A 13,222-nucleotide genomic window follows, 5' to 3' on the forward strand; every position below is an offset into this window, starting at 1 on the left:
ATGAGGTATCATTTTTCTAAAGTACAAACTGGTGAAAGGTCCCCTTGAAATGCAACATGGTGCCTGAACCATTCCAGCAAAACCCACCTTCCCTTCTGCACCCTGCTATGTTCCCATGCAGCAGTTTATGACCACATAAGGTGTTTCTGTAAACTACAGAAGCAGAGTAATCAATATTGAGGTTTGTTTTGCTGTTAACCCATGCTGTACTACATGAGAAAATGGATTATAATGGAAAATCTGTAAAAGTGTTTCACCTCCAGTTTCCTTTTATTAACCCCTTTTGGTGTTCCACAGGAATTAGTTTCAAAAGTTTTTAATAATTTGAGGGTATAGTTTCTATTCTAAAATGGGGTAATTTGCGATTTCTATTATGTAAGCCCCAGAAAGTGACTATACAAGCTTTTTTTTTTTTTTTTTTTTTAACATCCTATAAAATGATGGCAATATCACTGGCTCGGCTATTTACGTCGGCCCCATAGAAATGAATGGTAGCGGTGGCTGTGCAAGAGCGGTGTGCTCCCATTCACTTGTATGGGGAAAACTTGGTGGGTCTTTCAGCCACCACTCTCCCCACTCTGTTGTAGGTGTGAGTCCCAGAGGTGGGGGCATATCCTAGCGATATGCCCCAATGTCTGTGGTGGAAATACAAAAATTTTGTGTTTGATTATCTTTAGACACTGTCTTAGTCAAAAGAAAAGGCCAGTTCCAGGTGTTGCATGGATATATACTGGGGTTTTGCCTGCCTAAAGCTTGTTTTTTTTTTTGGCTGGTTTTATTTGTGCTTAAGCAGTATAGTAAAAGGTTTGGTTTCCTTTGGTGTACATATATGTATTGCTTTGTACTAGGATAAGAGACAAATATCCCAACCAGAAGCGGCAATATTGAAAGTTTACCACTGGAGGTCCCACTCTCCAAATGCACAAATGTTGTACACATCCACACAGTTGTGACCTTCCCACCACTTATCTGCATACAAGAAAACAGACCAACCCGAGTAACACAGTTCAAAACGCAGTGGCCTCCTAATCCAACACAACCACATCTTATAACATTTTTAGGCATGTCTTGGAGAAGCATATATACTAATTCACCAATTATCACCACCTTGCATGCACAGACATAAATCTAAAGAACCTTGTCATAAAATCTCTGCATAATGCCAAAGACAGATTCTAGGGAACCCAAAGTGATTATTCAGGAATGTGAGCCTGACCAAAAAGGGCAAAGGTTCTAAAGGAGGACCATGTTGAGTGAAGAATTCTCTTCCACCTGACATCTAAACCATAAATTGGATATGGAAGCTCCACTTTTACAGACACATGGGGGGAGATTTATCAAAATTAGTGTAAAGCAAAACTGGCTTAGTTGCGCATAACAACCAAATTGAGCCTTTCAATTTGTAAAGAAGCTCTGATAAATGCAGGGTGTAATCTAGTTTTGCTAATCTCTCCCATGGCATTTTTTAGGCAGATTTTTCTCAGCCAAAGCCAGAAGTGGGGATTTCCAAGTAAAGAGCCAGAATAACTGCTTGCAGACTTTTTAGGCCACCTGCATTTTTTTTTTTCTTGGAGGGTTTTGTAAGCTTGTGCCTTAGTCTATTTCCTTTATGGCATTATTTGCATTTAAAAGTGCAGAAAGACTCCAACAAAAACCTATATGTGAAAGTACCCTTACAGTGCATTTTCTACTTCTGTGTAAGGTACAACCACGTTCAGGTTCCCTGATGCAGTTCTGGAAGCCAAAAGGAATGAACTGAGAATTCCTCCCTCCCCCCTTCAGTAAATTTGTCTAAGCCAAACAGGTCATAAAAATATCCCAAAACCTAGTTCCAGAGACATATTTTTTTTTTTTTTTTACATCTAACAACTTGTCATCCTCATCAACCAGTAGGGCTGCAACAATCAACTAATTTTGTGATTGAGTATTCTATTGATTTTAATCAAGTACTGTAATAAACTAATCATTCCCCCTTCCAGTGCTATCAGCTGCCACCCCAGTGCTAACAGCAAAAAATTGGCATCAAGGATTATTGTCAAATTATTCGATTCAATCCCTAAAAGACATCATGGGGCAATACAGTTAAAACCCCCAAATAAGTGACACCAGATGGCTCAGCCTCAGATACTGAAGTACATGGGCAGTTTGGGGATGAACTTTGACCCAGCAGCACCCAGTGAGATTGACCATTTCATGCACTTGCACTTTTTCACTGACTTGCTCATGATTTCTGAGACAACCTGTATTCCCAGCGGTTTTTCCAGTAACCACCCATAAATTTGTCTAGCCCTAAGGTGGACCTTGTACAGCAGAGATGGGCAGATTCTGGGGCCTGCATTTGAACATGTGGCTTCTGAAGAAGCTATCCATCAGACTAGGGGCTCATGCACATGGCCATATTGCGGCCCGCATGTCTGCAATACACGGGCACTTGAATGAGTCTGCAATTCGGGAGGTGTGGCAGCGCTTCCGTGGGTTTTCTGGCCATGCCTCTGCACCACAAAAAAAGTAGTGCATGCAGCACAGGCCCGGCCAGTACACAGTTCATGTGCATGAGCCCTAAGGCAGACATACCACACCCAATGTACCATATGGCCATGCCACGATGTGTTTTTGTGTGCTTCAAAAAGATTAAAGGATTTAAAAATAAAAAAAATTTTTTTTTTATTGAGCCACAACAGTTCCTTTACACACAAAGCAAGATTCACATTTACCGTACAGAATCGGTTGGCGGGATGGGTTGAATCCAGTACTGAGTAATTGGTTTTTGGTTTCTGACACAAGATTCTAAAATACTTATGTTCAAAGGGAACACCTCATACATTCATTTTTAATTCATTAAGCCCCCTTTTATTTACCCTGATACTCTGCACAGCTTATACATTCCACTTACAACTCCATCCCTTCTGACCTGTGCTGTTAGCCAAGGTAGCCAAATTACAATTTTCACTTTGCACCCTCCGGTGTGCATTAAATTTAGGGTAAATACCTGTGAGATAAAACAATTTATGTATACCACTATTACTAGTTGCTGTAAGTGGTATGTAATTACACCCAAATATTGCAGAAAAATATTTGTAAATTGGGATTCAATAAAACGTAACCTTTACTAGGTCAATTAAAATAATTGTCACACTGGGTGAGACGACATAGACAACACTTACAACAGTAAATTCCTCCACTGCATAAATTCATATTCATATTCCATTTGGAAATAATAAAAAAAAGAGAAAAAGATGGGTGGATCTCACCTCGTCTGGGCGGGGTCCAACTGTGGAGGATGGTCCTGGCAATGGTCTTACCTTGGACCTGTGTGACCAGGTGCTGGTGTGGTGTTGGCACGATGTTATATCCTGCAAGGCCCTATTATGGCTTTCCTGCCTGCCTAGGGGGATAGGGACTCGTAACAAGCCTGCCTACCACAATGGAGCACCCGCCCCGACAGGGGCGACCCCACACCGAGCCTCTCCCTCAGTATGGGTCTTAATCCTATCAAGCCCTAACTACAACGCCCTACATGCCATGTTTGTCACTTCTGGACATCATCAGGGGACTTCATATGTATATTCCAGGGCAACTACAAATAGAAGTTATAAACAAACTCAATATAGGTCACCAGTATTTGAGCACCGTACGCAACGTGGCTATTCAACAGCCGCAGTTTACTTACTCAGAATCAAGGGGGTTTTAGCCTCGTATTCTCAGGACAAGATGATGGATAGATCTTGTCCACACTGATGCAGGGGAAGTGTCCCTTGTCAGTCCGTGTCTCACCCAAAGTAACGATGATTTGGGTGAGCAATGGATGGTTATTAGCCGTCTCCTCTTATACCTCTACTCCCGATGTGTGTACGCCCCCCGTGATCATTTGACTCACCTGTCCAGGTATCGCAGAACACTTGTGATTTGGCGTGGAACGCACGCCACTCGCGTGCGTTCCACAGGACCGGAAGTCAGCGTCACATGATGCGGCTGAACCGGAAGTGAGGTCAGAGCGTTGCCAGTTGCATAGCAACTACTAGGCTCATGACGCTTGGCCCTATTAGCAGACACATGATAGCTTGCCTGTCATTTTCATAGATGCACAGTCGCATAACAGATATAATTTGGCATGACATCAGAACACCGGCTCTTTCCCCATGGATGCTAACCGATTGTTGGGCCAAGGACCCTATTCTGTATTCATATTGTGATATAATATTTTTGGATGGATACACCGTCACGTCCACTACGCTCATGGTTTAAATGTGACAACATGTTTATCTGGTGGACTACATATTATGATATTATTCTTTTAAATGTATCCGTCGCATCCCATGTGCTCGTTGTTTAGGTGAGATGGCGTCTGATCTGGGGGTCATCCTAAACAGATCTGAGCGGAGGAGGGAAAGAGTGGAAGTAGTAACCGCCTATTAGCGGATTCCCCCTCTGTTACTTTAGGTCGTGTCCATCATCCCATCCCATGCGCCCTTCTATTGGGCACACACGATGAGAGGAGGGACACGACAAATTCACATTCATCATTTTTTGATGTGGATCACAAGAAGCAACAATAGTTTTGTTCATTTAGCCCAGATGGATGGACTGTTTTGAGATAGAAGATCCATTTAGCCTCACATTGCAGGATCCTTCTATCAAAATCACCGCGTCTTGTTCCTGGCTTGATTTTTTTCAATTCCAGAGAAAGATAGGCAGTCCGGTCTCCCTCCATGTTTAGTGTTTACGTGATGTGCCACCGATGTATCTTTATCGTATAGTGGCCACTATACATCAGGGCCCAAGTCAAAGACTTGGTTGGAGAAAGGCATTGGTGGGAACTACAAATGTGGTAGATGCGTGGCGTGCCCCTTTATGGCCAAAGCAAAGTCATTCAGGAGCAATAACACCAATAAAGTCTACACAATCACAGACTTTATCAACTGCAGAAGTACAGGTCTGGTGTACAAGATCACATGCAAATGTGGCGAGGAGTACATTGGGAAGACTGGAAGGGAGTTTAGGAGGAGAATTGGAGAGCATTTGAGTGATATAAGAAACTATAAAGATACATCGGTGGCACGTCACGTAAACACTAAACATGGAGGGAGACCGGACTGCCTATCTTTCTCTGGAATTGAAAAAAATCATCAAGCCAGGAACAAGACGCGGTGATTTTGATAGCAGGATCCTGCAATGTGAGGCTAAATGGATCTTCTATCTCAAAACAGTCCATCCATCTGGGCTAAATGAACAACAAAACTATTGTTGCTTCTTGTGATCCACATCAAAAAATGATGAATGTGAATTTGTTGTGTCCCTCCTCTCATCGTGTGTGCCCAATAGAAGCAGTGGCGTATCCAAGCTATGGCAGCCATGGCTAGTGCCATAGGCGCCAAGCGGGGGGGGGGCGACAAAAAAAAAAATCATGAGAAAAAAATTCCCACCCATTCTGCAGCCACCTCCTTTAGCCCCAGCGCTGGCGGCGGCACGCAAATTAACTTGGAAAGTACTTTTACCTTGTCTGGACTGAGGGCTGGCATGTAGGAGAGACAGGCGCCCCCATGATTTTCTATGAATGGGATCGCCCAGTCCGTCCGTGTATCTGCTAACTTGCAGAGGCTCCGCCTCAAGCTCCGCCTACCCTCCTCTGCGTATCGTAGCTTCATTTATCCAAGCGTGTCACTCGTGAGGTGACTGACTGCACTGAGGTGAAGTGAGGAGAAGAACTGTGAGAAGTTGGACGATTGGACCCCCAGCCAGGCAGCACTGCTAGTCTGCTACGGTACACACACACATCATGATCACACTGTATAATGATGTACTGACATTCTGCAATCTGCCAAGCACTGCAGGCAACCTAATAAATGTAACCTTGCTAAATACCTAATATAGTGCTGCTAAATATATGGAATAAATAAATTAGAATTATGCATAGATATCCTAAATAAAGTGATTTGTGCAAGTTGTACCTGCTGTTGCACAAATCACTTTTTTTATATCTATGGCTATGCATAATTATAATTAATTTAATCCATATTGTGCAAGCACTATATTGGATGGGCTGCTTGCTTCTGTTTGAGACTGTCATGATGCCAGGCTTAGGCTATTGTCACACTGGGGCGTTGCGCTATTGGCGGTAAAGCGTCGCTATTTGAGCGGCGCTTTACTGTAGTTTTTGCGGCGCTATTCAGCCGCTAGCAGGGCGCCTCAAATATGCGGCTCGCAGGACTTTGAGCTTCCACTAGCTGCCCAAAAAGGGTTAAAACCGCCCGCAAAATGCAGCTTGCAGCGGTGCATTGCTGGCGGTTCGGCGGCGCTGCCCATTGATTTCAATGGGCAGTGGCGCTTTCGAATCAGTGTGTACACTGTTCCTACAGCGCCTCAAAGATGTGGCTAAAAGGACTTTTTTTATTGTCCTGCCAACGCACCGCTCCAGTGTTAAAACCCTCTGGCTTTCACATTGGAGTGCTCTATTTTGTAGCGCTGTAGCACCTGCAAAGCGCCCTGAAAGAGCGGCTCCATTCACTCCTGTGTGAAGAAAGCCAGAGGGCTTTAACACTGGAGCAGTGCGTTTGCAAGCAGCATCTTTGAGGCGCTGTAGGAGTGGCTCCTAAAGTGCCCCTGCCCATTGAAATCAAAGCGGTGCTTTGCAGGCGGTTTTTTTAACCCTTTCTCGGCCGCTAGCGGGAGTTAAAAGCGCCCCGCTAGCGGCTGAACAGTGCCGCAAAAAAGACGGTAAAGCGCCGTTAAAAATAGCAGCACTTTACCACCGACGCCCCCTCCCCCCAGTGTGAAAGAGGCCTTAAAGTCATCATCAGGTGCGATTGTGCGTATGTGCTAAGCAGACAGGGCCGCTGGTGATCCTACTTCCTCTCTCCCCCCAGGGGCGCAGTTTCAGTGCTTGCCATAGGCGCCATTTTCACTAGATACGCCTCTGAATAGAAGGGCGCATGGGATGGGATGATGGACACGACCTAAAGTAACAGAGGGGGAATCCGCTAATAGGCGGTTACTACTTCCACTCTTTCCCTCCTCCGCTCAGATCTGTTTAGGATGACCCCCAGATCAGACGCCGTCTCACCTAAACAACGAGCACATGGGATGAGACGGTGGATACATTTAAAAGTATAATATCATATGTAGTCCACCAGATAAACATGTCACATTTAAACCATGAGCGTAGTGGACGTGACGGTGTATCCATCCAAAAATATAATATCACAATATGAATACAGAATAGGGTCCTTGGCCCAACAATCGGTTAGCATCCATGGGGAAAGAGCCGGTGTTCTGATGTCATGCCAAATTATATCTGTTATGCGACTGCATCTATCATGTGTCTGCTAATAGGGCCAAGCGTCATGAGCCTAGTAGTTGCTATGCAACTGGCAACGCTCTGACCTCGGCTCTGACCTCACTTCCGGTTCAGCCGCATCATGTGACGCTGACTTCCGGTCCGGTGGAACGCACGCTAGTGGCGTGCGTTCCACGCCGAATCACAAGTGTTCTGCGATACCTGGACAGGTGAGTCAAATTATCACGGGGGGCGTACACACATCGGGAGTAGAGGTATAAGAGGAGACGGCTAATAACCATCCATTGCTCACCCAAATCATCGTTACTTTGGGTGAGACACGGACTGACAAGGGACACTTCCCCTGCATCAGTGTGGACAAGATCTATCCATCATCTTGTCCTGAGAATACGAGGCTAAAACCACCTTGATTCTGAGTAAGTAAACTGCGGCTGTTGAATAGCCACGTTGCGTACGGTGCTCAAATACTGGTGACCTATATTGAGTTTGTTTATAACTTCTATTTGTAGTTGCCCTGGAATATACATATGAAGTCCCCTGATGTCCAGAAGTGACAGAAACATGGCATGTAGGGCGTTGTAGTTAGGGCTTGATAGGATTAAGACCCATACTGAGGGAGAGGCTCGGTGTGGGGTCGCCCCTGTCGGGGCGTGTGCTCCATTGTGGTAGGCAGGCTTGTTACGAGTCCCTATCCCCCTAGGCAGGCAGGAAAGCCATAATAGGGCCTTGCAGGATATAACATCGTGCCAACACCACACCAGCACCTGGTCACACAGGTCCAAGGTAAGACCATTGCCAGGACCATCCTCCACAGTTGGACCCTGCCCAGGTGAGATCCACCCATCTTTTTCTCTTTTTTTTTTATTTCCAAATGGAATATGAATATGAATTGATGCAGTGGAGGAATTTACTGTTGTAAGTGTTGTCTATGTCGTCTCTCACCCAGTGTGACAATTATTTTAATTGACCTAGTAAAGGTTATGTTTTATTGAATCCCAATTTACAAATTTTCTTAAATACCTGTGAGACCAAAATGCGCACTTAGATGCTTGAAGGGGTGTCATTTCCCAAACTGAGTCACTTCTCAGGGGGGTTTCAAATATTGACACCCCTAAGCATCTGCAATCATTGCACAATGCAATAAGTAGGCCTCAGTTTGCACTGCTTTTTCCCTTCTGAGCCCTGTTGTATGCCCAGGCAGCAGAGACCAGCCACATGTGGGTTATTGCTGTACTTTGGAGATCAGGCTTCACAAATTGTGGGATGGTTGTCTCCACAGACTGGGCACAATGTATTTGGCACTTAATTACAAATTTTATTTTCATATTCAATTTTTTTTTTTTTTTTTTACTGCACATTAACTTTTGGACAATTGTGGGGTTAAAATGCTCACTCCACTCCTAGGTGAATGCATGAAAGGGGTGTGGGCTCGTCTATCGGTTTGCAACTGTGTTGCTCTGCAAATGTGACATGGCACCCAAAAACAATTTCAGCGCACCAACAGCTAAATGGCACCTTCCTTCTCAAAACCTGCCATGTGCCTAACTAGTTTACAACTATGTATAGGGTAGTGCCTTCCCCATTTTAAAATGAGTTTCAGTTGCATCTAAATTTTGAGATGAAACAAATGCAATTTTTAACTTTCACATCCAGATTCTAGTAATTTGTATAACTCCTGTGGAGTCAAAATGCCTATAGATGAATTCCTTTAGAGCAGGGATGCCCAACCTGCGGACCTCCAGCTGTTGCAAAACTACAACTCCCAGCATGCCTGGACAGCCTACACTTATCTGCTTACAGCAGGGCATGATGGGAGTTGTAGTTGTACAACAGCTGGAGGGCTGCAGGTTGAGCATCCCTGCTTTAGAGGGTTTCTTTTCTAAAAGGCCTTTCAGCTCTTCACCATCTCTTCTACACTGGCTGAGTTGAGGAAGGGGAGGAGACTGCTTTAGGCCAGAATGTTACAGGTTAGAGCCACGGTATAGCTGACAATTTAAGCTTTTTAAAACAAGAACAGGATCACCATGTTGGCTGTTAAAACAGATACAGCCTTTAGGGAGTGAGAGCTACAGGTTTAGGCAGCTCTCATTGGGCCACTTTCTAATGGCTATATGACAGCTGTCACCACAATTTGCTTTAAAGCCAGTTTCCAGGTCTTAGCAGAAATTGGAGGAATAGGGAGCCATAGTCTGCGTCAAAGTAGGTGAAGTCCAGCAGAGGGTACATTGTGATGGCATATGGATGGTGATTTATATGCAGAGACTCGCTGTTGTGGGGGAGAAGGCTTAGGCTGCTGCTACATCTACAGCTGTCACTACTGAGAGGAAGGGAGGGGAGAACCCTGGTACTAATATGGTGAAGATGCTACTACTCCTGGGGACGAATGGGGCGGAACCTGCTGTTCTTCTGCATCTGATACAATCATTGTGGAGGACGTGCCACAACCTGGTTGTGTGATAACAGCCTGGTGTCTGTAGAACATGTGATTGAATCCTTTCTATGAGTGCTCTTGTAGAACCCTCAGATTTGTCTTGGCCTAACTTATGAATGTGTGTTTTTTTTTTTTTCTTTTTCCCCCCCTTCCCCACAGCTATCATTTTCTAGATGCTTTGTAGAATTCAAGTTGTGTCCACATTATTTCCTATTATGATCTGTTGGCTTCTGTCCATTTCATTCTATTTTTATTCTTTTTTTTATATAGCTCAGCTTGCTTCAACTGTGGAGGGATTTGAAGTAGCTCCACTTCAACAACAAAAAGAACAACAAAGTTACTATGTTCGTTTGGGTTCCTTGTCTTCTCGTCTCCGTCATCGTGCATACCAGCATTCTTTGGGCAAGGTGAGGAGTGCCCAAATCAATGCTGTGGAGACTCTAGCACAGCTGCACCGAACTATTGACCTGGTAGGACTCTATGGCCATTGGAAGTTAAATATTTAATTGGTATTTAAGGTCTTCTGTTTTGTAATTGTAAAATGTTAATTTTTTTTAAAATTGTAATCTTTTGTTTTTGTAAAGATGGAGACTGTCAAGCAGAGTGTTCATGGTGGCCCAGAGAAACTGCACCAGCTGTGGCTGGAATGGAGTCGCAAACAATCGAAAACTGAATCTGTAGATGGTGCAAGAGAAGATGACCAGGTATTGTAAAAGTTACACTATTGAAGTTCATTGCAATTATCTATTACTCTTCTGTTTATTTTTTTATTGAAAAATGCAACAGATGCATATGTGAGAAATGACATGCAATAGACACCAGAGCATACTGCAAAAAAAATTAAGAGCCATTGTCCTCCCCATAAAGAATGCGACTAGAAATGATTTGTCCTGCATTTAATATTTCCCAACGACTTGCGACATCTGGAGCTGGTGTTTGAGTAAAAAAAAGATATAACCACAAAAGGGCCCAAAACACGCTATTAAAAATCTGACACCGACCTTTAGTTTTGTGGAAAATTATTCAGTATAATTTGTATTTTTGTTTAAATTCCTGCTCCAGTCTGGGCTTTAGTCAAGGAGGTGATCCTATCAGCGACAGCCTTCCGTTTGACTGTATACACAGATCTCAGTCCGTAGTTTTTTTATTTTTTCTGAGAATTTTTCAATCATTGCCTGGCGCATGTCTCCTGTAGGCCTCCGTTGTATTTCTCTACTCTAGAAAGTATTATTTTTTTTGTGGATTTTAAAATCCATACCACAGGTTAACTTACATGTGAAGAATTTCTGCAGTGTAAATCCGATTTTGGAAAATCTCGTGCTGTTTTAGATTGCAGTTATTCTGTTTGTAAATCCATAGCGAATACACTACATATATTTCTTTAGGCTGTGAACATGCTGATTTTGCAAGGAGCCCCTCTCCTACACTGGACTTGATCCAGCTGCCTGTGATGTAGTTGCAGCTTCTGCCCTTGTGTAAGGACTATGCACCTAAAAGGGGTTTCCAGGATTTTGCCATTAATGGCCTATTATCGGTATAGGTTGCCAGTATTGGATCGGCAGGGGCTCAAGGCTCCGCGCCCCCTACTGTTCAGTTATAGCCAGAACTACACAGCTCCCTGTGTGTAGTAGACAGACCGCAGTTCTGTTCCCATTCACTACACAATGAACAGAGCTGTGTAATTCCAGAGCTAAAAGTAATCAGCTGATCTGATAGTGGTGACTGGCCTCAATCTAGTATAATCCCTAAAGTGTACTCTGTGTCTCGATTATCGAAGAACACTTGTTTGTGGACTGCAAGCTAGACATCTATTAAATGGGAGTCTACATAAAATGGACATCATGCTGAATCGTGTCTTAAAGGGATTGTCTGGAATTGGGGCTCAGTCACACAACCGTATGGTCACTGTGCCTGAGTTGTGGACCGCAAACGGTGGGTCCGCAATACACAGGCAATGGTTGTGTGAACTCCATGCTGTGGTGCGGACCCATTGACTTGAATGGATCTGCAAGTTGCGGCAAAAGATAGGACATATCCTATCTTTTGCAGAGCGGAGGCATGAATCTGAAGCTAACGGAAACGCTCAGAAGCCTCTCCGTGGGCTTTCGGATCATTTCCTGCACACTGCAAACCATAGGACATGTCCCATCTTTTGACGTGGATTGTGGACCTATTCAAAATATCTTTATATATGCAAATGAGCCTCTAGGACTAACAGGGGCGTTGCCATTACACCTAGAGGCTCTGATCTTTCTGCAACTGCTGTGCCCTCTGCACTTTGACAGTACCAGGCAGTGTAAAAGTGATCACACCTGGTCCTGTCTAAGTGCAGAGGGTGCAGCAGTTGCAGAGCCTCTAGGTGTAATGGCAACGCCCCTGTTGCTCCTAGAGGCTCATTTGCATATATTGTCATTTTTCTCAGCAATGCAGGCACATATAAACATGGGACCAACACAGATGCCTTCAGCTGCCAAGTAAACATGTAAAAGGTCAGTCAGTTTCATAGGTACAAATCTGCTGACACTGCCTTTAAGTAACCTGGAAAAAAATCCTTTAACCTAGTAAAATCATCAGATATTTCTTTTGGTTCTCAATTAAGAGTTCCTGTAGCATAGATGGGGGGGGGGGGGGGTTTCTAGGACTTGTATGTTGAACATATGGAATATTTGAACTGTTTATGTTACTGACCAGCTCTGCTGAGCAGAAGTGCTAATCTATTAAAATTGTCACTGCAGCCATTGGATTCTCGTGTTTTAACCATGACCCGTACGCTGACCAAGCAACTACAAACGACTTGCTTTACTCTGGTATCTGGGGCACAAGGCCTTCCCGCTAACATACAGGATCGCATGCAGCAGCTACGGCAAACTGCTCAAGACCTGCATTCTTCCTTTTCCTCTGCTCACTCCTTCGGAGACATTTCGTCGGGAATTCTGGCACAAAGCCGAGAACAAGCCTCAAAGGTCCATGACCATGTGAATGAGCTTTTAAGCTATGTAGTTGCAAACACTCCCTTAACATGGTTGGTGGGCCCTTTTGCGCCTCAGCTGGTTGAACACCCAGAAATGCCTGAAGAGCAACCTGAAAAGGTGCAGTAAGGGAACCTGACGCCCCAAATGTCTGCACTTAGTTTTGTGGAAGGTATGATGTGTGTTGTGTAACTTCTGCAATTTGGAATATCTTGCTGCTTTAGCAGTAGTACTTGGTTAATCAATGATAACTTTTGTATTTCTCTGTACAAGTGCCAAACTTTATAAAATTTGCTATGCAGTTGGTCAGTCTGAATTTATTTTGTTTGTGTAAGCAACCAGACTTATCCATCAGGTAATGGCTCTAAATTTTTATTTTTTTTCCTCGAAGAACAAAGGTCAAATTCACACAAGCACATTCTGTATTTGTCTATTGCCTGCATGTCACTGCTTGCCTGTGGGTTTAACTGACCCAAACTGCCTGCATAATAGGGATCTATTATTGGCGTTTTGGTCAGTTAGGGTTGA

The 13,222-nt window shown here is 44.0% G+C and overlaps 1 protein-coding gene across 2 annotated transcripts in view; it reads left to right on the plus strand.

The window, feature by feature from the left end:
- The window catches only part of LOC120989638 (perilipin-3-like), a 32,618-nt gene extending 19,615 nt beyond the window's left edge, over window positions 1–13,003 (plus strand). Inside the window, exons 6-8 of one of the 2 annotated variants that reach the window (XM_040417866.1) lie at window positions 9,996–10,195; window positions 10,310–10,429; window positions 12,461–13,003. In XM_040417866.1, coding sequence (XP_040273800.1) covers window positions 9,996–10,195; window positions 10,310–10,429; window positions 12,461–12,823 — 683 coding nt within the window. In that variant the 3' untranslated portion in view covers window positions 12,824–13,003. The remainder of the gene's footprint in view (window positions 1–9,995; window positions 10,196–10,309; window positions 10,430–12,460) is intronic. The other variant, XM_040417867.1, reaches the window with a different exon arrangement.
- Window positions 13,004–13,222: the final 219 nt, after the last annotated feature.

The sequence above is a fragment of the Bufo bufo genome, chromosome 2, assembly GCF_905171765.1.
Source record: "Bufo bufo chromosome 2, aBufBuf1.1, whole genome shotgun sequence".
In the NCBI taxonomy this organism is placed as follows: Eukaryota; Metazoa; Chordata; class Amphibia; order Anura; family Bufonidae; genus Bufo; species Bufo bufo.